The sequence below is a fragment of the Rana temporaria genome, chromosome 10 (assembly GCF_905171775.1).
Source record: "Rana temporaria chromosome 10, aRanTem1.1, whole genome shotgun sequence".
NCBI classification, from domain to species: Eukaryota; Metazoa; Chordata; class Amphibia; order Anura; family Ranidae; genus Rana; species Rana temporaria.
In genome coordinates, this window is record NC_053498.1 from 51,780,148 (window position 1) to 51,807,841 (window position 27,694).

The following is a 27,694-nucleotide window of genomic DNA, read 5'->3' on the forward strand; positions in this document are numbered from 1 at the left end:
GTGGCATCCTCCAGCACTCCAGAGGATTCGTCTGGTGGGGTGTCTGAAGCGGATGACACAGTGCCCCTGGAAGATACAGTACGTGCCGGCATACTGTGGGACGCAGTAAGTACTCCTACCCCCGTGTCTGATACGCCTCAAGCCCCAGTGAGTCCTAATGTAGAGGGGAAACCCACGCTGCGTGATATATTTGCAGCAGTGACATCCTGCAATATGTCAATTGCCGTCCTCACTACGGAAATAAAGGGGATGAAGTCTGAAATTTAATTTCTGAGGCAAGATGCCCAAAAGATGCGGGAAAGGACTTCTGCGCTGGAGGAAAGGGTGAGCACCATTGAAGATGATATAGAGCCTATGCAGAGGGATCTCACCTATAATAACCACTTAATTGATCAACCTGCATCTCGCTTGGAAGAGTTGGAAAATAGGATGAGAAGAAATAATGTGAGGGCGATAGGATTGTCGGAGAAAATGGAGGGAAAGAACCCTGTGGAGTTCATTGAGAAATGGCTAGTTGCTGCGTTTGGGCAGGAGGTGTTCTCCCCCATGTTTTCTGTTGAACGCGCACACAGGGTCCCAGCTAGGCCTCCGCAGCCAGGAGCACCTCCACGACCATTTTTGTTTAAACTTTTACATTATCGGGACAGAGATGCTATTTTGCATAATGCTAGAATCAAACCGGCTTCCCTAAAGATAGATAACGCTAAAGTATCCATGTTCCCAGATTTTTCTGCTGAATTACAGAAGAAAAGAGGCAAGTTCATGGATGTTAAACGTCGATTGCAAGATCTTGAACTGAAATATGCCATGCTGTATCCTGCCCGCCTTCGAGTAGAGGTGTTTGGCTCTGTGCATTTTTTTTTTATTCCCCTGCTGCTGCTGCACAATGGCTTGATCGAGAAGAACAGTCGATTCGAGAGGCCCGTGTCAGGCGTCCGGCTTACTGAAGATGTGCATAGCAACACTGTTGTGCGCTTCCACTGTTGCCCCCGGAAAGGTCTGTAACAGGCCCTGAAGTACCCTTTTGTTTAAGTTTATCTGGCCATGTTGGCCGGTCTACATTTGTTTTTGCTGAATGAAGATTTCACCGTGACCTGGAACTTTGTTGTTGCTTTTTGCTTTTTGCTGACTTTCTTGTTTTCTCTGTGCTGTATTGTGTTTGTATCTTTTGCCTGACGAAGAGGTCCTGCGCGACCTCGAAACGTTGCTTTTCTAGATCGCTAATATGCATTAAATTTTTGGACATTTTTGATCCTTGGTGTGCTGGCGAATTTGTGTATATGATTTGCTTTCCGGTTCCCAGCCGGTGATCGTTTCAGCACCCTTTTATTCATTGGCCATTTTTCCTGGAAGGTGTGCAGTTGTAATATTTTTGAAACTAAGTTAATCAGATGTCTTTCATGGAATGTCCGGGGCCTAAATAATCAGGTTAAACATCTGGCAGTGCTACGCACGATAAAGAGGTTGGGTGCTGATCTCCCCCCAGGGACTATTCCAAAAATTGCGGCCAAACAATTTTGCCACCAATATCATGCTACCCATTCGGTGTACTCGAGGGGGGTAAGTGTCCTGATTCGTCAGGGTACTCAATACTCTTTTATAGATGCTAAGATTGATCCTGAAGGTAGATACGTTTTCCTCTTTTGCTCCCTTTTTGGGACGAAGTGTGTATTGGCGGGAGCAGGGCTTTTTTTCTCAGACAATAGGTGCAGGAACTCCCCCTTTTCCAGTCACCCCTTTTCTCCGCCCCCTACCCACCTCCCAGTACCGCCCCTTTTAGACAATATAGAACCAAGTAACCAGGTGCTAAGTAATTTATATGGAATTTGGTAATGATATCAAGAAAAGCAGTAAAATAGATCCCCTGCAGCCAGCAACAATAGATCCCCCTAACAACAATGGACCACCCACAGCAAAATTTCCCCGCCAGCAACAATAGACTCACGGCAGCATCAACAGATCTCCGTACAGCCAGCATTAATAGACTCTCTGGCTGCCATCAACAATAGACTCCTCCCCCAACAGTAGATCTCTTTCAGCAACTGACCCCCCAGCAACATAAGACCCCCCTAGAAACAATAGGTCCCCCATCAGCAACAATAGACCCCCCTGCAAAAATAGTTCCACAGCAGTGAGCATCAATACCCTGCAGCACACCCCAGCAACATACAGTCAGTTCAGAAGGTGCCGGAACTGCGTTCCCCCGCGTTCCCGCTGAAAAAAAGCCCTGGGCGGGAGTCTATATCCCCCCCCCGTTCTCATCTAGTGTACTTAAAACGTTAGCTGAATTTATGTCACGTCTTCCTGGTATCCCTGTATTGGTCCTGGGGGACTTTAATAATTTTCTGGAATACGAGAAAGACAAATTTAAACCTACTGTGGGTGAGGATACACACGGGAGGAAGGGTTCCACACCTTTTGCTCGCCTCGTGGGGGAGTTGGGCCTAACAGATGTATGGAGAATGCATAACCCTGATGCCAAAGTATTTTCGTGCCAATCGGCCTCTGTAGGGGGTTTATCGAGGATTGATATGGGTTTGGGAAATGATCTCTTGTTAACCTTGGTGAAAATATCCCAATATCACCCGAGGCACACTTCAGACCATTCCCCGTTAACGGTAGACTTGAGGATGGGGGCGAAGGTAGGTTCTAGTCTCTGGAGGCTTAACCCGTTCTGGCTGTCTTTCATACCGGCCCCTGACCCGATCCCATTACTCCTTACTGAGTTCTTTAGAGACAATATAGGATCGACAGATTTACAGACGGTGTGGGATACAGCTAAGGCTTATATGCAAGGTCAATTTGTTAGAGTTATAACCCGTATTAAATCTAATACCAAGGAATGGGAATTGCAGGTCTTAGATGAGGCCCACCACTCAGAGGCAGATTATGTGGCAGACCCCACAGATGTCAATAAAAGGAGGTGGTTGGCATCTCAAACCATGCTCAAAGATCTATCCCTTCAACTAGCTGAAAACAAAAGGTTCTTTCTACAACAAAAGCACTTTGAGGAGGGAGAGAACACGGGCCATATGCTGGCACTCCTGGCTAGGTCACAGCAGCCCCCTTCCCATATTGTGGCTATGACAGATGCTGAGGGAGAGGTGTGTTACTCCACACAATCCATTATGGGCTGCTTCACCAAGTTTTTTTCAGGATGTCTACACGTCCAAACTTAGTCCCTCCTGAGGAGCTACACTCCTTCCTGGACAGGTATCCTATGCCGAGTCTACCCACCTCAGATGTGGCATTGCTTAACGCCCCCTTGACCAAGGAGGAACTCCTGGAAGCACTGGCGCAGGCTCAGAATGGGCGGGCGCCAGGGGCCGATGGTCTTCCATCCGAGGTCTGTAGTCGCTACTCTGAACAGCTTATCCCTATTCTTTTGAATGTCTACAATACGGCTTTTAAGACTAGTACGCTTCCCCCCTCTATGAATGAGGCCCTTATAGTGGTGCTGTTGAAGCCTGGGAAGGATCCTCTTTCCCCGGATTCGTACAGACCTATTTCCCTGTTGACGTTTGATGTGAAGCTCTTGGCCAGGGTTCTGGCCACTAGATTGTCTAGGTGCATCCATCATGTGGTGTACAGGGATAAATCCGGCTTTATACCAACCAGGTCCACCCCGCAAAACTTACGTAGATTGTTTCTTAATATGCAAGTACCAGTTGATAATCCAGGCAATAGGGCCATCTTCTCCTTAGATACGGCCAAGGTGTTTGATAGCGTTGAATGGCCATATCTGTGGGAGGTTTTGAGTAGATGTGGGGTGCGTCCATCTTTTTTGAAGTGGGTCCAGCTGCTCTATAGTTCACCACTAGCAAGAATGAGAATTAATGGGGAGGTTTCGAACTCCTTCCGGCTTTTCAGGGGTACACGGCAGGGGTGCTCGCTTTCACCCCTGTTGTTTGCTCTAGCTCTGGAACCTCTGGTGATTCTTATGAGAGCCTCGCCGGGTATTACTGATTTTACCAGGGGTGCCAGGCAAGACGTAATATCTTTATTTGCAGACGACACTTTAATCTATTTAGGGGACACCGATGCTTCTTTGAGGAATGCGATGACTTTAATCGCTGACTTTGGAGAATTATCAGGCTTCAGCATTAATTGGAACAAGTCGGTGCTCATGCCCTTGGATCCCCTGACGAACCCCTTAATTGACTGTGCCAAGGACATAGGACATATTAGTGGTAAACAAATTTAGATATTTGGGAATTCAGGTGACTCCAGATCCGACCCTATATCTCTCTTTGAATCTAGCTCCACTACTTCATAGATTCAGAGCAAAGTGTTTAAACTCCCTCTCTCGGTTACAGGGAGAGCTAATCTTATTAAGATGGTGTGGGCCCCACAGCTCCTCTATGTTTTTCACGACACTCCAATCTGGATACCACATAAATGGTTTGCGCAGATTGATGCGCAGTTCAGAGACCTGATTTGGGGCGGCCAGGTGGCGCAGATAAGCCTCTCTATGTTACAGTTAGCTAAGGATCAGGAGGGTATGGCAGTTCCACATGCCCGTTTACTATTTTGTGGCCTCACAAATCCAACATCTGGGTAATTGGGGGGTTGTAGATGAGGGTGATCCAATTAGGGCACTGCTGATCCCATCGGGGTCTGGGCTTCTGCTCATATCATATTTAGAGGCAGGGCTTACGCATTTATCACAGGCACTCCCGACTATTGTCTTATTAAACACCTTGTGGAAATACATTCGGTCTATCCTAAACATTAAAGGGGTGTGCTTCTTCACTCCTATTTGGAAGAATTCTTACTATAAAGAGCTTTCTAAACTTCGGGGCTTCCGTTCCTGTGAAGCGATGGGGATCCACTATATACCTCAGCTGTTTGTGGGGCCAGTCCTTAAGTCGTTCACTGACCTGGGTGATGAGTTTGCTCTTGACAGGAATCAATTCTACAAATACTTACAGTTGAGACATGCCATACAAAGTGAGAGTAGACTGTCCCCTATTTCGATGATAAGACACCCCTTCTACAATGGTGTTTTGATAGCTAAAGAAAAGAAGGGTATGGTCTCACGAATCTACGCCAGGCTGCTCAATGCCACCCATGATGTGTCCACCCTGGCATGTAGGAAAGGTTGGGAAAAAGATCTGGGCCCCATCGATGATGAAACTTGGGAACTATGCTTATCCTCTGCTCCATTGGTATCGGTCTCTGCGCAACATAGACTCACATTTATTCCTACTTCATAAGGTTTATAGGACCCCTGCCCGATTACATAAATGGGGATTGAGGGATTCTCCGTTATGCCCAAAATGCAGTGCACATGATGGTGATCTATTACATATGATGTGGAAATGTCCAAAGCTTTTTAGGTACTGGCAATTTGTTATTACCACTATATCCCAGGCTTATGGCTTTCCGGTGCCGCATGAACCTGTAGTATGCTTACTGGCTGCCCTCGAGGTGCCATCACTTTCGCCAAATGGCCACACTGCTGTTTTGTGGCTGTTGTATGTTGCCCATAAGGCTATAGCGAGATTATGGATTACGCCTAGAATACCAAAAGCGGGTCAATGGGTGGAGATGGTGAATAGCTTGTTAATACGGGAGAAACTCACATACCAACATAGAAATGCCCTCAAAAAGTTTCATTCCTTATGGCAGCCCTGGCTTGATACTCCTGGGCTGGGACCAGATCAATTGGTTATGGATAGGCTACTGCAATTGTAATGTCTCAATGTCTGGGGTGAGATGGAGAACGTAATATTACTCTGGGGTTTATATTTGTACAAGGTCAGCGAGAGTGGGGTCATGGTGGAATATTTTATCAAAATGAGTGAATTGTTTGCGTTTTTACGCTACATACAACCAACGAGTTTGAATATGCTGTATGCATTTTGGTAATAGTGTCTCTCTTATGTTTTGGTTGTTGATTCAGATTTTATAGTCATGATTGTAGCACTTGATTACCATTGCTTCACGTACGTTGCAATTTAGTACTGATCTCAGGGACTATACTGTTGCCATACAAGTGGGAGATGTCTAGTTTTTTGCACTAAGCTTGTTTGTGTATTGTTATAAGCATTATCTTTATATTCCTTGCTACATGTAAAATCGTGTTAAATATGTATCGTATATTTTTTCAATAAAACTTTTTTCTTGATTAAAAAAAAAAAATTAACCGATGGATTCCTAACCGATAGAAAAAAAACGATTGTTTGTAGGCACGTCCATCGGTTAAAAATCAACGCATGCTCGGAATCAAGTCAACGCATACTTGGAAGCATTGAACTTAGATTTTTTTCAGCACGTTGTTATGTTTTACGTCACCTCGTTCTGACACGATCGTTTTTTTAACCGATGGTGTGTAGGCACGACTGACCATCAGTCAGCTTCATCAGTTAACCCGATGAAAACGGTCCATCAGACCGTTTTCCTCGGATGGACCAACATGTGTACAGGGCTTTAGGCCAGAGCGAGCTCCTAGATCTCCGGGCATGGTGTATCAGAAGGCTGGTCTTCAGGATATTATCTTTGGTACAAATCCCATCTGATCCAGTCCTATTAAGGAGGGTATCACTGATTGTAAACGTAGAGTCAACATTTTAGCAAACATTTTTAGATCAACATTTATCAAGGAGATGGGCCTATAGCTAGAACACTGGGTAGGATCTTTTTCGGGGTTCGCTATAAGAGTAATATGTGCCTCCTGGGTCTGTTTAGTGAATGGGCACTCTGCTTTGATGTCATTAAACAAGTTACACAGGGCTGGGTTAAGAAGCTCTCCAAACTGTTTATAGAATATTCCTGGGAATCCATCAGGTCCCGGACTCTTACCTGGTTTCGATGATTTACTAGCCTGAGTGACTTCTGCCAGTGTAAATGGAATCAGAAGGCACTCTAAAACTCTGCTTCGACATCCTTGGCAGGCCAGTGCTCTGTATGTAGTCACAGAATTGCACTTGACTAAATCTATCTGGTATTGATAGACTTGAATCCTTTAAATTCTATAATGAGGAATAATACTCATTTATGACATGCGATTTGTTCTGTGGCGCATACCAAACCGCACTGATGGCACTGCACCTTTGGGATATAGGTTCTGGATTGTTTCTTGGAGATTGAACGAGCAAGTGCTTTACTACACTTGTTTCCATGTTTGTATGCCATATGTTGCATGGATTCTTTATGCTTCACATAGGTAGGTCTGATCGAGTAGTGTGTATAATTTGAGTCTCTTTTGTTGCAGGGACTGAAAGATACCAGTCTCTAGATGTTTTTTATGTTCCAATTCTGATTCATGGATCTCTTCCAACAGAGAGGCAAAAGGGGAAGCCCTTTCTTTCTTCAGTCTCGTGCCATGCGATATTAATATTCCCCTCAGCACACATTTTAAGGCCTCCCACTTTATAGGGGACGCTGTTGTATCATTTTTATGGTCATTAAGGAAAGCCGAAATTGTCTCCTCTATGGCCCCAACTGTCAGCGTATCATTTTAACAGGTTCTCATTCAATCTCCAAGTAAATTTAGGTTTTAAAGTGTTGGGGATGTTCACCTTAAAATACAAGGGAAAATGATCCGACCACTTTTGTACACCTATCTCGGACCACGGGTCCCAGTCCAGCAAGCAATGCAAAACCAGAAAATAATCTATTCTACTGTACGTGTTGTGGGTCGCCAAATAGCACGTGTAGTCTATATCCCGAGGGTGAAGAACACGCCAAGCATCTGCTTCTATTTAAGCGAACATTTGAGATATGTAAATTGCCAGTTGAGGTATCTATAACAGGATCTAAGGTTAAATTTAAGTCTCCTCCCATCACAAGGACTCCCTCCTCGAAATCTCTAAGTTTCCCCAGAACTGCAGACATCATAGTAGCTTGTCCCTGATTTGGTGCATAAATATTCACCAGTGTAAATAGTTGATCAAAAATGTTACATTTAATAAACAAATATCTGCCCTCCAGGTCAGTCCGCTCCTGTACATCAGAGACTGGGACAGAGGATATACCATTCGCCACCCCTCTTGATTTCCCTGATTGATTATGACTCATCTAGAATAGTACCTAGTGGGCATTATGGGAACCAATGGTTCTTTAAAATGAGTTTCCTGCAAGAAAATAATATTTACCTTTTTGTTTATGGATGTCGTATATTATTTGTGATCTTTTCTGTGGAATATTCAGACCCCTGACATTCAGGGATCCAAATTTAAGGCTCCTTATGGAGGATAGAGATAGGGCTCAGATATGCACGGCACATGATATGAGTCTATAGAGAGGGCCTCCCAGAGGAACACAACACTAACAAAATACATAAAAACAACATTAACAGACAAGACACAGCAGAAAAAGAAAAAATGAAAAAACATAGACTAAAAATAGACAACAACCCTCCCATCAGTAGCAGAGATACAGTGGATATCACCGCAGACTTATGAGCCGCGGTGAATCCAGGAAGGTTTATAACTCTGGTTTAGTACCAAATCTATTGGGTAAAAAATAATACAAAAAATGTATATATCCCACACCATACAACCACTTTGTTGTTGGTGCTCCCAATAGTAGGAAAACAAACAAGAAAAACAGAACAAAAAAAAAGAAAAGAAAAAGAGGGCAGTCCAGCAACCTGTCTGGGCTCCCATTGTCCCCAGTCCCATTCAATCACCCATATACACACACATTATATCTAAACCTCCATTATTTTTAATCTAATCCTCACGTGGACAGTTTATAAAAAATAAATAAATTCTTCTTCCACCCCTTCCTTTTCCTTCCTTTCCACGGCTCCCACACTGGGAATTCTGCGGCATGGGTGGATCAGGCCTAGTTCCACTTGTTGGATGCCCAGATTTTTAGAGAAGGTGGGAAGATCTTTTGGTGTTCGAAGATTATGAGCACGACCATTTTTCGCACGAATAGATGAAACGGGTGTCTCCAACTATAAGTGATGTCGGCATCAACCAACGATTTTGTCAATGGCCGTAGAGATTTCCGTTTAGCTAGAGAGTTTGTTGAGAAAGATCTGAGTAGAGCGTGATTTGTGCACTATTTAAGTCTATTTAAGTCTATTGGGGCCACACTCGTTCTTTGTTTAATAGCTCCTCCTTACATTTGAAGAAATGCCCTCTACAAATGCCCAAAGGCGTATTAAATACCTCTTTAACCAAGGGTAGAAGAGCTTCTTGGCCTATTGCCTCTGGCGAATGTTTCATCTCTGATAATCTTACATATCGTCCATATGTGACCAAATGTCCTGAAATTGAATATGGTGATTATTAATAGTTGTTTGCATCTCTGAGTATCCATTAATTAAAGATGGGATAACCTGTTCCACTGCGTCCACTCGTTCATGAAAGCTTCTGAGATTCTTATTTAATTCAGCTGTGTCCCTTTTGCGATTTTCTTCCGTCTTAAGAAGCATGGTCTCCATATCGCTCTTAGTGGGAAATTAACTTAAATATTTCTCCAAGCAAATGTCCATAGCGGGGAGTTCGTCTTCACTTCCTGATTCTGTACTGTCTCTGTCTTGTACCTGAAGTGGGTTGCTGGAGCTATGAGAGGAGTGTTCTGATTGTGATGTTGCAAGACCACTACTACTGCTCCTCCCTCCCACAATATTAGGGGACCTATTATTGGAACTATGCTTGTGCTTATGTGAGTGAGTGCTCCGAAAATAAGCCCCAATATCTGACCTCTCATCTGGCAAGTCAGAAGCTTCAGGTTTTCGGGGTTTCCTTTTAGTTGCTTTACTCATTTTAATATCAATGTATAGATGCACAAATTTATAGGCTCACGCAAACAAGAAACAGACCAAAAAAAAAAGTATGTAGACACCCGCCACCCTGTGCTAGAGACTCCAAAGCACATTACTCAAAAAAAGTGGGGAAAGATGAACCCTACATCCCCAACAACTGCAATATTTTGCAGCAATATGATGCTCACAGATATATTAGACGTTTATTTTTATTTTTTTGAAAAATTGGAAAACAATTACATTTTTATGAAGTTGTAGAGAGATAACGATGAGAATGGCGGTGTAGCAATTGACAAAGCATCAATATAGCAATATAGCTTAACTCAGTGTAGCAATGTAGCAATCTTGCCTCAGTATAACACTGTAGCAATATAGAGATATAGCATAGTAGCAAGTAACAAGCTTAGTTAATAGCTCAGATAATAATTCAGTTAATAGCTCAGTTTGGAGCTTGGCTAATAGCTTGGTTAATAGCTTGGTTACCAGCTCAGTAGTAAGTTAGTTAAATCCTGTCATATTTAGTAGTATTTAATAATATTCACTTTTCAATATTCAATAGAGCAGTTGGATATAGCAATGTAGCCATATAGCAGTGTGTGTGACAAATAGGTTTGTCATTACTTATCATTTTTGGAAGTTTGTTAGTTCCAATAGCGAATGAGAGTAGTAGTGTAGCAAGATGGCAATGTATCAATGTAGCTATCAGTGTAGCTGTGTAACAGTATAGCAATATAGCAAGTGACAAGTAGTATCACAGTTGGCTCAATTGAATGTTCTCCAGGGAGAGCTCCTGAAAACCTAATAACACTAAGGAAAGCCGAATCACCATCAAGCACTGTTCACTCTGGAATCCACTGGACCATAGGGATAGCAAACACCCTGCAGCTTACAAAAATCACCTGCAGCTTACAGCTTACTGAAGTCTCTGGGTACTCATGGATCCATGTAGCTTTCTAAGGTCACTTGCGACTCCAAGTTGCTCCAAGTGGCTCCGAGTTGACTACACACCCAGATTGACCCGATTGCTCCAATTGAGACTTAACAGTGATATACCCCACCGGGTGAATCCGTGGCAGTCGGCCAGCACCAAAGGGCTCCAGCAGCTCCCACTGCTACAATTACTGGGATGACTCTGGGAACCTGACCCGATCCTTAGGAGATTGCAGTACTACACAGCACACAGATGGCGCCAAACCGAGACGACCACATGTGCTGCAAACTGTCCCGGCCACTGCACCACTCCGGACGACTTCACGGAGAGCATCCACGCCGACAGTAAGAGATCCCGGTCCCAGACAGTCTCTCCTGATACGCAGCGGGGAGTGTGTGGCCTCAGCTCACTCTGGCTTCAGATCTACTTCAGCATTCAGCTAACAGCTGACCGGATTACTAATTACCGAGGATAGTGTTAGCGGCGCTCCATTAGCAATCCATCAGCAATCTCAGCTTATTCTCAGCATAGGAAACTGGAGACTGGGGGCAGCATGAGAGCCCAGACAGAAGACGTGCTCACACGTCCACACTCACACCCATAAAAAAATTACCAATATGACTAGTAATATTGTACCCTTGTTTGGACAAATTTCAGTGTTTTTGATTTATATTAAGTATAATTTATTATTATAAACTAATTATTTGTTATTTATTATATTTTATGATTTTGTTTCAAATTTTATCATACCCGGGATGACAGATTTAAGTGAGTTATTCCTAAGAATTACAATATAAAATAAATATAATATAAAACATAATATAAAACACCAAATTTCAAAAATCAGATTTGATCATGCCGCCAGAGAGGTTTCAGATGTGACTTGGGTTTCACAGATTCGCATGGCAACGGAAATCACATTGGGGGTTATTTACGAAAGGCAAATCCACTTTGCACTACAAGTGCAAAGTGCATTTGAAATTGCACTTGGAAGTGCAGTCGCTGTACATCTGAGGGGTAGATCTGAAATGAGGGGAAGCTCTGCTGATTATCATACAATCATGTACAAGCTAAAATGCTGTTTTTTATTTTCCTTGCATGTCCCCCTCGGATCTACAGTAACTGCACTTCCAAGTGCAATTTCAAGTGCAGTTTGCACTTGTAGTGCAAAGTGGATTTTCCTTTCATAAATAACCCCCATGGTGTAAGCCGGCCGTTAGAAAGAATACTCAGGCCTCGTACACACGACCGAGTTTCTCGGCAAAAACCAGCAAGAAACTTGCTGGGAGATATTCTTTTGCTGAGGAAACCGGTCGTGTGTATATTTTCGTCGAGGAAACTGTCGAGAAACTCGACGAGCCAAAAAGAGCGAAAGTTCTCTATTTCCTCGACGGGAATGGAGAAACTTGCCTTGTCGAGTTCCTCGACAGCCTAACAAGGGACTCGACGAGGAAAACTATGTGTTTCGCCCGTCGAGTTCCTCGGTCGTGTGTACGAGGCCATAGACATGCTAAGGCTGGCCATACAATAATCTTCTTTTTTTTTTTTTTTCAACCAGCGAGTTCACTTGATTCACCCATCCACGCACTCGATGTATGTGGATGGGGGAATCTTTCCTGCTGGGCTTCTGTGTTCTGACAGCAGGAAGGATCAGTATCTTTCCCCGGGATACTGATCAGTACTGTAGGCTGGCAGCACTAAGACTCCGTTCACAACTGAGCGATGCGGATCGTGGACAGAATTGTCCCGATTCTGCCTGCGATTTCTAATTGGGGCAAATTTGTGGGACGCTTGTGGGACCTATTATTTCTTAATCGTACCCCAATCACGTCGTGATTTTCTGCGATTGCCGCTTAATAAATTGCACTGCAATCACGGCAAATCAAAATGCTTGTCACTCAAAAGAAGCAGGAGCTTCTTTTGAGCGACAGCATTAATCATTGTGGTGATTTGCCACAAATACAGCATGATTTCGTGCGCGACAAATCGCAGCAAAATGGCTTCGTAATTGGGGTACCATTAGGAAGTAATGGCATTGCACAAGCGTTGCATGATTTGGAATCACAGGCAGAATCGCGGTGATTCCGCCTGTGATCCGGATTGCTCAGGTATGAACAGAGCCTAATTGATCAGGAGAAACCAGATAGGTTGGTTGTACAGAAGTCAACCTACCACTCGACTTCTGCACAACCAGCCTGTCCATACATGGATTGAAAATTCAGTCAGCCCCTGCTGAACCAGCCAAATTTCAATCCATGTATGACTGGCATTAGAAAGCAGTCTGCTGCAGTAGCAAATATGCATCTTTCTGTCATTGAGGTCTACTGCTCTCCTGTTTCTCAATATAGATGTCCACTCTGCTCTGCCATTATATATGCATGATTTATGAGTGCTGCAGACCTAGGGTTCTAGAGGAACACAGGGAAAGAAGGGGATGAGTCCCGCTCCCTGGATGTCTCCTTACATTGACGCCCGGCATTGGACCAGCGTTATGTCCATCATATGATCCGGGCCAAGGGACGGGACTGGGTGTGACGCCGAGCCGTGTAAACTTGAGATCCGGCTCTGTCTATTCCGGAAATGGCAAGGCTGCAGATGGACACTGATCAGGCTGCAGTGAGGAGCAAGGCTGCAGATGGGCAATGATCAGGCTGCAATGATGGGCAAGGCTGCAGATGTGCAATGATGGGCAAGGCTGCAGATGGGCACTGTTTAGGCTGCAATGGTGGACAAGAGTACAGATGTGCAATGATGGCCAAAGTTGCAGATGGGCACTGATCAGGCTGCAATGATGGGCAAGGCTGCAGATGGGCACTGATTAGGCTGCAATGATGAGCAATGGCAAGGCTGCAGATGGGCATTGATTAGACTGCAGTGATGGGCAATGGCGAAGCTGTAGATGGGCACCGATCAGGTGTCATTAATGGGCAATGGCGAGTCTGCAGATGGGCACTTATAAGGCTGCATTGATAGGCATTGACCCTTATTTTGCTTCAAATTCCTGAAACGTCACTCTTAAAAATTAAGGTACGTGTTATACGCCGATAAATACGTTATATCGTGTTAGGGGGTTTTATGTAATCTTCAGGCCTAAAATGATTTTTTAAATGTGTGCAAAAAAACTGCAAAACCGGCTCTGGCAGTGAAAGGGTTAAAGGATAAGTTCACCTTTAGGAACATGTTGCATCTTCTACCCATGAGATTTGGCTCCTACATCTAAAGCAAATTTGTAATCCCTGTCCTATGCAACGAGAGAAAACAAAAGTTAAGCATATAAAAAAACAATTACACCCAAACACAATAAATTACCTCCCCCTGCCCTTTCACACTGGAGAAACAGCAGCAGCTGTTTAGGGTCGGTTTGCAGGCGCTATTTTTAGCGCAATATCGCCTGCAACCCGCTCCAGTGTGAAAGGGGTCTTAGTGATACTTTTTGGGGACCAGTGACACCAATACAGTGATCAATGCTAAAAACATGCACTGTCACGGTTCTAATGACACTGGCAGGGAAGGGGTTAACATCAGGGGCGATCAAAGGGTTAAATGTGTTCCTTGGGAGTGCTTGCTAACTGTGTGGGGGATGCTTTGACTGGGGGAAGACTGCTTAACAGAAATACAGGATCTTCAGCTTCCCCTCTGACAGAACGGCGATCTGCCTTGCTTACATAGGCAGACCACTGTTCTTTCCCTTTTTTGGGAATGCCCCAGACCCGGAAAGCAAAATTATATACAAGTACGTGATTTTGCGCTGAAGGTCCGCCCTGCCGCAGTACATGTACGTGCGACAGTGCGGAAGCGGAGTAGGAGTATGGAGGTATCAGACTCAGCTAGGGTCAACATTATACCATGTTGGATTAATGTAGGAACTGTACCTTTATAGGCACCTTAATCATGGTGGCTTCCATACAGTATATGCTTGTAGACATATCTAAACTTTTTGTTTTGTGAATGTTCCAAATATCCACTTCTGTCTCTCTGCTATTCAGAAAGTATTACACATGAACACAAAGGGGTTGATTTACTAAAGGCAAAGAGCAGTTGCTCCAGAGCTTAGTAAATGAGCAAAAGCTCTGCCGACTTCCATCACGCAATTATGTGCAAGCAAAAAAAAAGCTGTTTTTCAATTTTCCTTGCATGCGATTCCTTATTCTTTGCAAAGTGAAGCTTTACCTCATTTAATAAGCTCTGGCGCAAGTGCACTTTTCGAAAAGCCTTTACCTTTAAACACTATGGCCCGGATTCATAAAGGACTTACGACGACGTATCTCCAGATAAGCCGTCGTAAGTCCAAATGTGCGCCGTCGTATCTATACGCTTATTCAGGAAAGCAGAATCTTGGGTGCATATTTACGCTGGCCGCTAGAGGCGCTTCCGTTAATTTACACGTTGAATATGTAAATGAGCTAGATACGCCGATTCACGAACGTACTTGCGCCCGTCGCAGTAAGCTACGGCGTTTACGTAAGGCGTACATCCGGCGTAAGTTTACCCCTCATAAAGCAGGCGTAAGTCATGTTAAGGTATGGGCGCGGGAACAGCGTTGTATTTTACGTTGTTTACGTAAGTCGTACATGAATGGAGCTGGGCGTAGGTTACGTTCACGTCGCATGAATGGACCCGGCGTATCTTAGGGAGTAAATTTGACGTGATTCTGAGCATGTGCGCGCATGCGCCGTTCATTCGGCCATGCATTTACATGGGGTCACGCTTCATTGTAATACAACACGCCCACTGCCTTGCTACTTTGAATTACACGGGCTTACGCTGGCCCATTTACGTTACGCCAGCGTACATATGGGAGCAAGTGGTTTGTGAATACTCCGTTTGCCTCTCAATGTTATGTCGGCGTAGCGCATATGAGATGCGATACGCCTATCTAAAGATGCGCCGATCTCTCTGAATCCGGGCCTATATATTTTTCCTCCTCTCTCCAGTAACACAATTAGAATTTCTTTTTTGAAAATAAATTGAACTGGATGTCTTTTTTTCTCCCGCCCCCCCCCCCCCCCCACCCCACCAGTCTTAAAACAGCATTTCCTGAACAAGTGCAGTGTTCTCTGCTCAATTCTGACAGCTGACAAAAAAATCCAGGCAGCCTGCCAAGTTTATCTCAACATCAGAGATAACTATAAACAAAGTAACATTTGTTCTTAGTTCAAAGTTACCCATCATAGATGACTTTGGGGCAATGTCTGCCACACTGTGCATGCAGGTCCAAGAACTTGGAAGGGGCAAATCTTGTGTACACAGTGCACGTGGGTCCAAGAACTTGGAAGGGGCGAATCTTGTGTATACAGTGCACGTGGATCCAAGAACTTGGAAGGGGGAAATCTTGTGTACACAGTGCACGTGGTCCAAGAACTTGGAAGGGGGAAATCTTGTGTACACAGTGCACGTGGATCCAAGAACTTGGAAGGGGCGAATCTTGTGTATACAGTGCACGTGGATCCAAGAACTTGGAAGGGGGAAATCTTGTGTACACAGTGCACGTGGTCCAAGAACTTGGAAGGGGGAAATCTTGTGTATACAGTGCATGTGGATCCAAGAACTTGGAAGGGGCGAATCTTGTGTATACAGTGCACGTGGATCCAAGAACTTGGAAGGGGGAAATCTTGTGTACACAGTGCACGTGGATCCAAGAACTTGGAAGGGGGAAATCTTGTGTACACAGTGCACGTGGTCCAAGAACTTGGAAGGGGGAAATCTTGCGTATACAGTGCACGTGGATCCAAGAACTTGGAAGGGGGAAATCTTGTGTATACAGTGCAGGTGGTCCAAGAACTTGGAAGGGGGAAATCTTGTGTACACAGTGCACGTGGATCCAATATCTTGGAAGGGACAAATCTTGTGTACACAGTGCACGTGGATCCAAGATCTTGGAAGGGACACATTTTGTGTACACAGTGCACGTGGTCCAAGAACTTGGAAGGGGCAAATCTTGTGTATACAGTGCATGTAGGTCCAAGAACTTGGGTGGGGAAAATCTTGTGTACATTGTGCACGTGGTCCAAGAACTTGGAAGGGACAGCCAGCTCTGCTGATGATATCAGTATAGAAGATGATAGCGTGGATTCTGGTGTTCAGCAGAAAGTTTCACCGGACAACACTGGATTTTCTAGGCAGGCGAGTATGGTTCTGAGAAGCAAGTTAAGGTAAAAGAGGAATAAAAAAATAGGGGAGGAGTGGAGGGGGTAGGAGAAGTTTCTCTTTAACAACTTCCATACCAGGCACTTACGCACCTTCCCGCCCAAGCCAATTTTCAGCTTTCAGCACAGTCGCAATTTGAATGACAATTACGCAGTCATGCTACACTGTACCCAAATTAAATTTTTATAATTGTGTTCCCACAAATAGAGCTTTCTTTTGGTGGTATTTGATCACCTCTGTGATTTTTTATTTTTTGCGCAACAACTAAAAAAAGACCGAAAATTTTGAAAAAAATTTATTTTTTATTTTTTTTCCTGTTAATTCTTTTTGTAAATAAGTAAGTTTTTTCTTCTTCAATTATAGGCACCGATGAGGTGGCACTGATGGGCACCGATGAGGTGGCACTGATGGGCACCGATGAGGTGGCACTGATGGGCACCGATAGGAGGCACTGATGGGCACTGATGTGCACTCATAGGCGGCACTGATGGGCAATCATAGGCAGCACTGATGGGCACTCAGGCGCACTGGGCACTCTTTGGCGGCACTGATGGGCACTCATGGGCGGCACTGATGGGTGGAACTGATGGGCACTTATGGGTGGCACAGATGGGCACTGATAGGTGGGCACTGGGCATAGATGGGCACTAAGAGGTGGCACTGATGGACACTGGGTGACAATGAGGGGTGGCACTAATGGCATTGCTGGGCATCATTAGTCAGTGCCCATGTTGCCAGTCAGTGCCCAATCTCAGAGGTGATCAAGTACCACCAAAATAAAGCTCTATTTCTAGATTGTAAGCTCTAATGAGCAGGGCCCTCTGATCCCTCCTGTATTGAATTGTATTGTAACTGTACTGTCTTCCCTGATGTTGTAAAGCGCTGTGCAAACTGTTGGCGCTATATAAATCCTGTATAATAATAATTTGTGGGGAAAAAAGGACGTCAATTTTGTTTGGGAGCCATGTCGTACGACTGCGCAATTGTCAGTTAAAGCAACGCAATGCTGAATCGCAAAAAGTGGCCCGGTCATTTGGCTGCATAATGGTCCGGGGCTTAAGTGGTTAAAGTTTATATGCATTGTTTATTGCTACCCTACCTGCTGAGTGTGTTCCATTCGGTTTAACTGTTACTTACACTATAATTTTAACGGCATGGGTTCCCCCTCCAAGAGCATACCAGGCCCTTCGGGCTAGTATGGATTTTAAGGAGAAACCCATACGCCGAAAAAACGGCGTGGTGATTCCTCCAAAGTTCATACCAGACCCTTATCCGAGCACGTAGCCCGGCTGGTCAGGAAAAGGGGTGTGGACGAGTGAGTGCCCCCCTCCCTGAACCATAGCAGGCTGCATGCCCTCAACATGGGGGGTTGGTGCTTTGGGGCAGGGGGGCCCCAACCCAAAGCACCTTGTCCCCATGTTGAGGACAAGAGCCTCTTCCTGAAAACCCTGGTCGTTGGTTGTCGGGGTCTGCGGGGGGGCTTATCGGAATCTGGGAGCCCCCCTTTAATAAGGAGTCCCCCAGATCCCGGCCCCCAACCTATGTGAATGAGTATGGGGTACATCATATCCCTACCCATTCACCTGGAATAAAAAGTGTCAAAAATAAGACCCACTACACAGGTTTTTAAAGTAATTTTATTAGGCAGCTCCGGTGGTCTCTTCCCACTTCACATTGGGTGGGGGGTCGGGATCTGGGGGCCCCCTTATTAAAGGGGCTCCCAGATTCTGATAAGTCCCCGCCCGCAGACCCCGACAACCAACGGCCAGGGTTGTTGGGAAGAGGCTGTTGTCCTCATCAACATGGGGACCTGGTGCTTTGGGGTGGGGCCCCCCCGCTCCAAAGCTCCCACCCCCCATGGTGAGGGGACTGCGGCCTGGTACGTTTCAGGAGGGGGACGCTCTCTCGTCCCCACCCCCTTTCCTAACCGGCTTGGCTACATGCTTGGATAAGGGTCTGGTATGGATTTTGGGAGGGACCCCCACAGCGTTTTTCCGGCGTTGGGGTTTCCCCTTAAAATCCATACCAGACCGAAGGGCCTGGTATGCTCTTGGAGGGGGAACCCATGCCGTATTTTTTTTTTTTATTTGGCATGGAGTTCCCCCTCAAGATCTTTAGAGCACAAGTCGCATGCCATCTTGCATGATCCAATTTTGATCCGACTTCAGTGACATTGAATGGGCTGAAGGAAAGGGTATTGGTAAGCTATGCCTCCAGAAGCATAAAAAAGATCAATTGTTGCTTAGAGCAAGGTAGGTTCTCAACTGGTTCATTCAACAGAGCAATAAGGGGTTGCTGGGAGACCGAGATCGCTGAAATTTTCCATAATAAGGCAAAAATCTTGTTCCAGAAACCCCGTAAATTCTGGGACTTCCACCATATGATATATAGTGCCAAGTGAGTGGCATCCTTGGAAGCACAGGGGGGAGAAAGCCTCGACAAGCAAAGAAGGACCATATACCATCAAGTCATTAACTTGACATTAGATTTCACTAGGGAAATATTCAAGATGCCTTTTGTAAGCTTGATGGAAAGACAAAATGCCAATGTTCAACATCACCCTCAGAGGCCAGATCAGAGCCCTTATAGGCCAGATCAGAGTCCCAATTCCTGCACTAGAGTGCAGGAAATGGTGAATTTATTTAGCGACCAACGAAAGGCCCTTGACCTTGTTTTCTCCCACCTGTGCAACCTCTCGAACAAAACTTGCTGTCCCTCTGATCACTACCTAGTGAGTTAGTTTCTTAGTTTCATTCTCTCACTCTCTTCGACTTCCTCTCCTTCCAACTGCCCAACAATTACCCGTAGAAACCCTTGTCATCTAAACCCTTCACTTCTCTACTCCGCTACTGACCACCTTGATTACAAAATTTCGCTCTTGCCCCAATCTAGCCACTTCTGTCTAAAACACTTCACTGCCATCCTCCCTGGATCCACTGGCCTCTCTCACTACACTTATAATCAGGCCCCAACTCTACAACCTTGGCAAATAGATGACACCAGAAGTCTCAAAAAATGTAGGCAAGGGGACGACCTTTTACATCTGTGACATAAGACTAAGTCTCAGAAAGATTTCAACCAATATGAATATGCCCTCCAAAAATACAACTCCTCACTGTCAAGCAGACCTATTTTTATTACTCTCATTAACAACTTATCATTCTGTCCCCATCAACTCCTCTCTACCGTTAACTCTCTACTTCATCCTCCACCCACTAACTCACTCACTGTCGACGTCCCCAGTGGAATAATCTAGCAGCCATGCGATAAGCTCTATGAATGATGAATTCATTGGGATAGCTTATGTGAGGCTGATATGGATACAACAGGGAGCGACTCCAGAGCCATATACCTCTGATCACCATCTTCAAAATCAGTAACCCAATGGGCTCTACATTTTAATGAGGCAGAATCCTGAATAAAAGATAATATAGAATAGATGTGTGATATCAGGCCCCTGTGAGTGGTAGCTTGCAGAACCTCTTGCAGCTAGATACAATTAAAGAAAATATATATATATACACATATGTATAGAGAAAGATACACATGTGCATAGGGTAGATAATGGACAATTAAATACAATTAAAGTAAGTGTTTATTTTTGAGTCTTCAGCACATGCTTGAGTTGGAGATATTGATAACATTGTCCATGGGATAATGAAAACTCTGCAAACAGATGTTCATAGGTCTTCAGGGTATTACCAGTGTATAATTGATGAAAGAAATCAATTTCTGCTTCCATGAGGAAAATCCCTGCAATTTGCATAACTCAGGATAATTAGGATTTTTCCGCAAGTGGGTAAACTCCAGAGGGCCAGTAAAATACAACTCTCCCAAGAAGACCCACCGTTGGAGAAGAAGGGTGAATACTCAGTAGATCCATCTCCAAATGGGATGCAATAATGTAGGGTTAGATAAAGACACCAACTGAGTTATAGGATCCATATTGTCCCCTTGCCCACATTCCGCAAATTGCTGCAATTAAGATGCCAAAAGACAAATTTTGGAGTGTGAAAGTTACCCTCATACTTAAAGGACCTGCCGCTCTAACTTATGGTGGCGTAGTGTATCTGAGATACGCTACGCCCGCCTATATATAGGCACATTTCTCTGAATCTAGCTAAAAATTTATTATTTCTTAATAAATCCACAACAAGCCCCCCTTGTGAATTGTTCAAATGATGGAAGTCGTTTGAAAGACTTCACCAATGCAAAATGTTGAGGAAATATGGCTTTATTCGATCCTTGTAAGTCTAGTTGTAAAGCTAGATCCGGATTGTGGATATATTTAGCTAGATTCAGAGAAATGTGCCTATCTATAGGCGGGCGTAGCGTATATCTCAGATACACTACGCCGCCGTAAGTTAGAGCGGCAGGTCCTGTATTCACAAAGAAGTTGCGCTCTAACTTACGGCGGCGTAGTGTAACTGGGCCGGCGTAAGGCCACCTAATTCCAAATAGGCTGGTTGGGGGCGTGTTCTATGCTAAATACTCGTGACCCCACGTATTTGACGTTTCTAACGAACGGCGCATGTGCCGTCCGTGGACGTATCCCAGTGCGCATGCTCCAAATTACGCCGCAAAGTCTCATTGGTTTCGACGTGAACGTAAATTACGCCCAGCCCCATTCACGGACGAATTACGCAAACGACGTAAAACGTGAAAAATTAGAAGCGGTTCCGACGTCCATACTTAACGTTTATCTTTACTCCTGAAAACGCTTTACGTAAACGGCGTATCTTTACTGCGGCGGCCGTGCGTGAATAGGCGTATCTCGCTGATTTACATATTCTAGGCGTAAATCGGCATACACGCCCCTAGCGGCCAGCATAAATAGGCAGCTAAGATACGACGGCGTAGGAGGTCGTATCTTGGCAACATTTAAGCGTATCTCAGTTTGAGCATACGATTAATGTTACGACCGTGCGGATTCGGAGTTACGACGGCGTATCTAATGAAACGCCGTCGTAACTGTACCTGAATCCGGCTGATAGTGTTAAAAAGGTGTACACACCTGCAAATGGGTGTAATTCCTTGAGAAAAAGATAGGTTTGTGATCGATGGGTTTGTGAGCAAAACGTGGCATTTTAATTTATGGGAAGGAGAAGTTTAATGATGGGTCTACTAGATATGTTGATATGACCGACATATACTTAAAAGTCATGATTGCAATAAATAAATGTCAGTGAAGTAAACAAAAAATTTAAAAAGACATAGAAATCTAAATATTAAATAGAGTGCACTGCAAAATCCCTGGCCACACAAAGCAAGCAGTGTATACATGGGAGTTTGAGCAAAGCTGAAACTCATTCCTCTGTGGGACTTGCAGAGACCTGGGTTACACAAAGTAATCAGTGTACTCTGTACTCTTGCTGCCAATCTAGCATCCCTTTCTCACCTTTCTGCCATTAGCAGAAAATAAACTTTTTGTTCCCCTTCATTGGTTTCTCCTTATGCATGCCGTTTTAATGTTTTTTTTTTTTTTTTTTTTTTACTGAACGTGGGCATTTCAACTTCAGCTTGGGGACTAACAGCATAGCAATTATTGTCCGCAAAGAGAGTGGAGCAAGGAACATTGTCTTTCGTTTAAGGAATGAGATGGGTGTCCCTGAGAGTGATACCTATGTAAGCCCTGGTATAAGAATTAATCGCTTTGCTTTGTTTTATGCTTTGTTGGGTTATTATATTTAGGCTGTGTGTTTTATTTTGCAGGAGTTTGCGGCACTCACTAAAGAGTTGAATCTATGTCGCGAGCAGCTTCTTGAGCGGGAGGAAGAGATTGCTGAACTTAAGGCAGAGAGGAACAACACTCGGGTAAGTGAGGAAATACAGAGTGGAGGTAGGGGTGTTGGTGGTGTCAGTCTCCCAAGAGGTCACATTTTGTCCTCTCTCCCATGCAATTACCTATTACCATCTGTAGTATGTAACTCCAAGCTTTAAAGCAGGGATCCTCAACCTACAGCCCTCCAGCTGTTGCGGAACTACACATCCCATGAGGCTTTGTAAAACTGACATTTACAGACATGACTAGGCATGATGGGAATTGTAGTTTCTGAACAACTGGAGTGCCATAGTTTGAAGACCCCTGCTTTAAAGCTTTAGCTACATGCTTTAAATCTCATTATTAGAAGTAAATTCACTTTAAGATGTATTTACAGAAACAGTAAAATTTTAATTTTTTTCCAAAATCATTGTGCTGTAAGGTTCTGCTGTTGAAGCAAAGGCTGGTGTAGAGGTGCTATGCACTTAATTTCTCATGAGTGAAAGTCTTATAACACATCCTCTGTGAATTCCTGAAGCTCTCCTTTTCTCTTTCACTTACATTTGTTTGGAGCAAGCAGTACACATTAGTTGGGGTCATGTGCACTGCTCTATACACACTTCAAATCCCATACTCTATAGTCCCTTGTCCATCTCGGGAGCGAGCAAGAGGGGGTGACTTTGTTTCTGCATACAATGGGACCATGCAAAAAAAACATAGTCAACCTATAAAACAGAAAGACAGATCACATCAGCAAAAAATAAAAACACAAAACAGGAATTTGTGGCTGGTAGCAATGCACGTGGAGCTTGTGAGTGTCATTCTGGTTCCTATATACCCCCCCCCCCCTTATCAGGATGTATGCCAATCAAGAGATGGAGCCTCAGACAGGAGCCAATCAGGAAGCACACATTTGCAGTCTACGTGTAGTATGGCTGGGCAAGCCTGGACAAGTTCTAACTAGCTAACTTTTGCCATGTTCCCTTTAAAGGTGGTCGCAGTAGGTGTAGCCTCACGTTGGGCACCAAAATGTAGAATAGATGGGGTGTGATTGGTCATCACGTCCTCCATGTTTCCCTCCTCGTTTGGCACAAAGCAAGGGTCACATAATAAATAATAAACTAAACTTATTTAATGTTGCTGCACATCACCACGGTCACTTGTGCATTTAGGAGGGACACACAGAGCTCTTTCCCTCTCCACCTGTCCAGCGTATTACTGCTACCTCTTTCCCAGTAACTGTATGGGTCTCCGCTGTGCACCTAGCACGGACTCCATGCGTGCACGTTTCTAAACTCTTCTTCTTCTGTATCTGTGAACAGGATGAAGGCCCAGGAGTGCAGATCGGCTTCCATTGTTATGGGAGACAGAACACTGCTGAAGGAGTGCTGTCAACATCTCCCTTGCTGCAAGAGGCTCTCTCACCTGTCACATGTACACGCTTATGACAGGCATCTAGAGAGACCTTTGTTACCCTTGATAACCATTATATCTTTACACTATATGTAGGGCTGCAATTAACCATTATTTTCATAATTGATTAGTTGGCCAATTATTGTTTCGATTAATCGGTTAATAACCTTAAATAAAGCGTGGTGTATAATTTAGTTAATATGTAAAGTTTAAAAACAAATGTTTTCTTAAATATTCCTATGCAGTGGTAAATATAAATAATAGAGTCACTGTTGGGGGAATATAGCATAAGATATTGGCTTATGCCGATGATTTGATGTTTACACTTACAAATTCCTCCAGCTCACTGCAAGCCCTCATGAAAGAGTTTGAGGTTTATGGCCAAATCTCAAATTTAAAGTTAAATTTTACTAAATCAGAGGCTTTGGGAGTGGGGATTTCCAGGGTCAAATTGGAGAGTCTTATGCCGCGTACACACCATCGTTTTCTGCGATGGAAAAATGCGACGCTTTATGTGCTTTAAAAAAACGTCATTTTTCAAACTTCAATTTGAACAACGACGTAGCATACACACCATCGCTTTTTCACAACGCTCTAGCACAGCGCAGTTCCGTCAATCACGCACGACGTCACTATAAAGGGTCGTTTCCAAGCGGAAGACGGCCTCTTTTGCTGATATCGTGTTGCTGCGTGTTAGTAAAAGTTTGGTGAGATACGATTCGTGATTTTCAGTGACTGTGCTTTAAATTTCGTTTTCTTGTCCATAAGCTGAAAAACACCTTAACGAATGTGCTGATTCCATTCTGAACAGTCGTTTTACATGAATGAGCGCTGCCGTCTCCTAACTTGCTTCTGAGCATGCGCGGGCTTAAATCGACGTTTTTACGTACACACGGTCAATGTTTAGAACACAGAAAACGACGTCGGCCAAAAACGACACATAAAATTGAAGCATGCTTCAATTTTTTTCTGTCGTTTTTTAGAAGACATAAAACGACGTTTTTGCCCACACACGGTCAATTAAATTGACGTTTTTGAAAATGACGTTTTTTTCCATCGCAGAAAACGATGGTGTGTACGCGGCATTAAGGCTAGCTTTAACCTGAAGTGGACTGATACGGCCTTAAAATATCTAGGCACGTTGATCCCGTTGTCCCTATCTCGACATTTTCAAAGAATTTTCCTCCGCTTTTGAAGGAGGTGCAGAAACTCCTGGATCGTTGGAATAGTGGCCTACATTCTTGGCTATGCCGAGGCAACATCCTGAAAATGTCAATCCTGCCAAAGTTTTTATATCTCATGCAGGCCCTTCCAATATGTATCCCCGGATCTTTTTTTAAACAGATAAACTCAGCCTTCACTCGTTTTCTTTGGGCAGGGAAACACCCACTTCTCAGTCGAAATATGCTTTCCAAACCAAAAACACACAGCGGTATAGCTTTACCGGAAATTCGTACCTATAAGGCCCCGTACACACGACTAAACATGTATGCTGAAACTGGTCCGCGGGCCAGTTTCAGCATACATGTTCGGTCGTGTGTAGGCGCGAGCGGGCCGAATTCCAGCAAAATTTGCCCGCCGGGCCTTTTCCCAGCAGACAAATATTCCTGGACGTGTTTTAAAACCGTCCGCTGGAATCCTGCCCGCTCGGACATGTACGGTCGTCAGTACAGACCTACCGTACATTTCCGAGCGCCCGCCGTCCCTCGCATGCGTCGAATGACTTTGACGCATGCGTGGAAGCCTTTAAATGGCAGGCCCGCCCACGTCGCCGCGTCATCGTCGCGGCGACGACGCGGACACGCCCCGCGTAGTGTTTACGCGCGGACTTCTGTACGATGGTTAGTACAACCATCATACAGAAGCCCTCTGGCAGGCATGTACGGTGAAAACGGTCCGACGGACCGCTTTCATCGTACATGTTTGCTCGTTAGTACCCGGCCTTATCGGGCCATTCATCTTAACAGATTTTGGATTGGTGTCGCCATGTAGACATTAAATTATGGACTCAGATAGAACTGGCCCAGAGTATGGTTCCTCTACGGAGGGCTCCCTGGTGTCTGGCGGACCTGCCCTCTGAAACGAGACGTCACCCCCTGATAGGCACGACCTTGAATATCTGCGCACAGTCACTGAGGGAGGCACAACTTTCGACCCAATGCTCACTTCTTAGACCAGTGATAGGACATCCTCGCTTCCCACCGGGTCTCAGTGATAAGACATTTTTAGAACTACGAGAGGCTGGGATATACCAGGCATTACATTTCTGTAGTGGGGGCAAATGGAAAGGACCCAAGGAATTTATGGACCCATCAGGCCCTTATGGCCTAGACCAGTGTTTCTCAACTCCAGTCCTCGGGGCGCACCAACAGGTCATGTTTTCAGGATTTCCCTCAGATCAAACTGCTGTGGTAATTACTAAGGCAGTGAAACTGATAAAATCACCTGTGCACAATAATGGAAAGCCTGAAAACAAGACCTGTTGGTGCGCCCCGAGGACTGGAGTTGAGAAACACTGGCCTAGACCATGGGTGCTCAACCTGTGGCTCTCCAGCTGTTGCAAAACTACAATTCCCATAATGCCTCAGCCTTTGGGAGACATGCTTGTACCTGTCAGCGGCTTGCAATGCCTCATGGGAATTGTAGTTCCGCAACAGCTGGAGAGCCACAGGTTGAGCACCCATGGCCTAGACTATCTGAGAGCGCTGCAACTCAGTCATTTTTTGAGTAGCCTGCAACCACCCGGCGAGCCACCTCCACCCCTAACGACGTTTGAGACGCTAAGTAGTGAATCAGGGATCCTCCCTCACGCTCTATCACTGACCTATAACATCTTGAACAATCCCCTGGCGAACGGACAGACCCCTTTTCTCAGTAAATGGGAGAGAGATTTCAACTGCTGTTTTACCAGCAGTATGAGACAACATATACTTTTTTTTACTCATAAATCGTCCGTGAGTATGCGCACGCAGGAGACTAATTATAAAATACTGACCCGGTGGTACAGGACGCCAGCACTTTTACACAAACTTTTCCGCACATCATCGGAATTATGCTGGCGGTGTGAAGTTGAGAGAGGAACTCTCATACATGTGTTCTGGTCCTGCGACAAACTACGGAGTTATTGGCAATAAGTCAGACGTATAACCCAGATGTTTTCGGACTACCCATTAGAGGATGACCCAGCGTTTTTCTTGCTCCATGCAACAGGTGCCTCAGTACGGGCCTATATGAAATCAGTGGTACGCCATTTATTGGACGCAGCTAAGGCCTGTATACCATTGTGTTGGAAATTCCAACATTAACCAACCATTGCCTAGTGGCTTAGGAAGGTAGACGACATTTGTCGTATGGAAGATTTGACTTCCACTAGCCAGCAAAAACATGAGATATATACAGAGACGTGGAGAAAATGGAATATCTTTAAATACTCGGATGAAGGAATGGTCCTAAGGGGTGTGTCACTAAATACTGCCCGGGATGACCCTTAAGAGATTAATTGGCCATTAGGCGAATAAGATATAAAAATATATACCGTAGTGAGGCATCATTGCAGTGCCTTATTTGGTCCATGCTCGCACCGCTTTCCACTTTCCCTTTTTTTTTTTTTTCTCTCCTCTTCTCTCTGTCTCTCCCCGGTATGTATTGTTCATTCCTTTTTCTACCTTGAATTGGGGAGGCATTAAAAATGCACTCCTTCTCCTTTTGGCTGCTTTTT

The 27,694-nt window shown here is 44.6% G+C and overlaps 1 protein-coding gene across 4 annotated transcripts in view; it reads left to right on the plus strand.

Moving 5' to 3' along the window:
- Positions 1 to 27,694, plus strand: part of PPFIA3 (PTPRF interacting protein alpha 3) — a 624,634-nt gene that overhangs the window by 169,191 nt on the left and 427,749 nt on the right. For all 4 annotated transcript variants that reach the window (XM_040327613.1, XM_040327612.1, XM_040327615.1 and 1 more), the window contains one exon: positions 22,515 to 22,616. In XM_040327613.1, the coding sequence (XP_040183547.1) occupies positions 22,515 to 22,616 (102 nt within the window). The remainder of the gene's footprint in view (positions 1 to 22,514; positions 22,617 to 27,694) is intronic.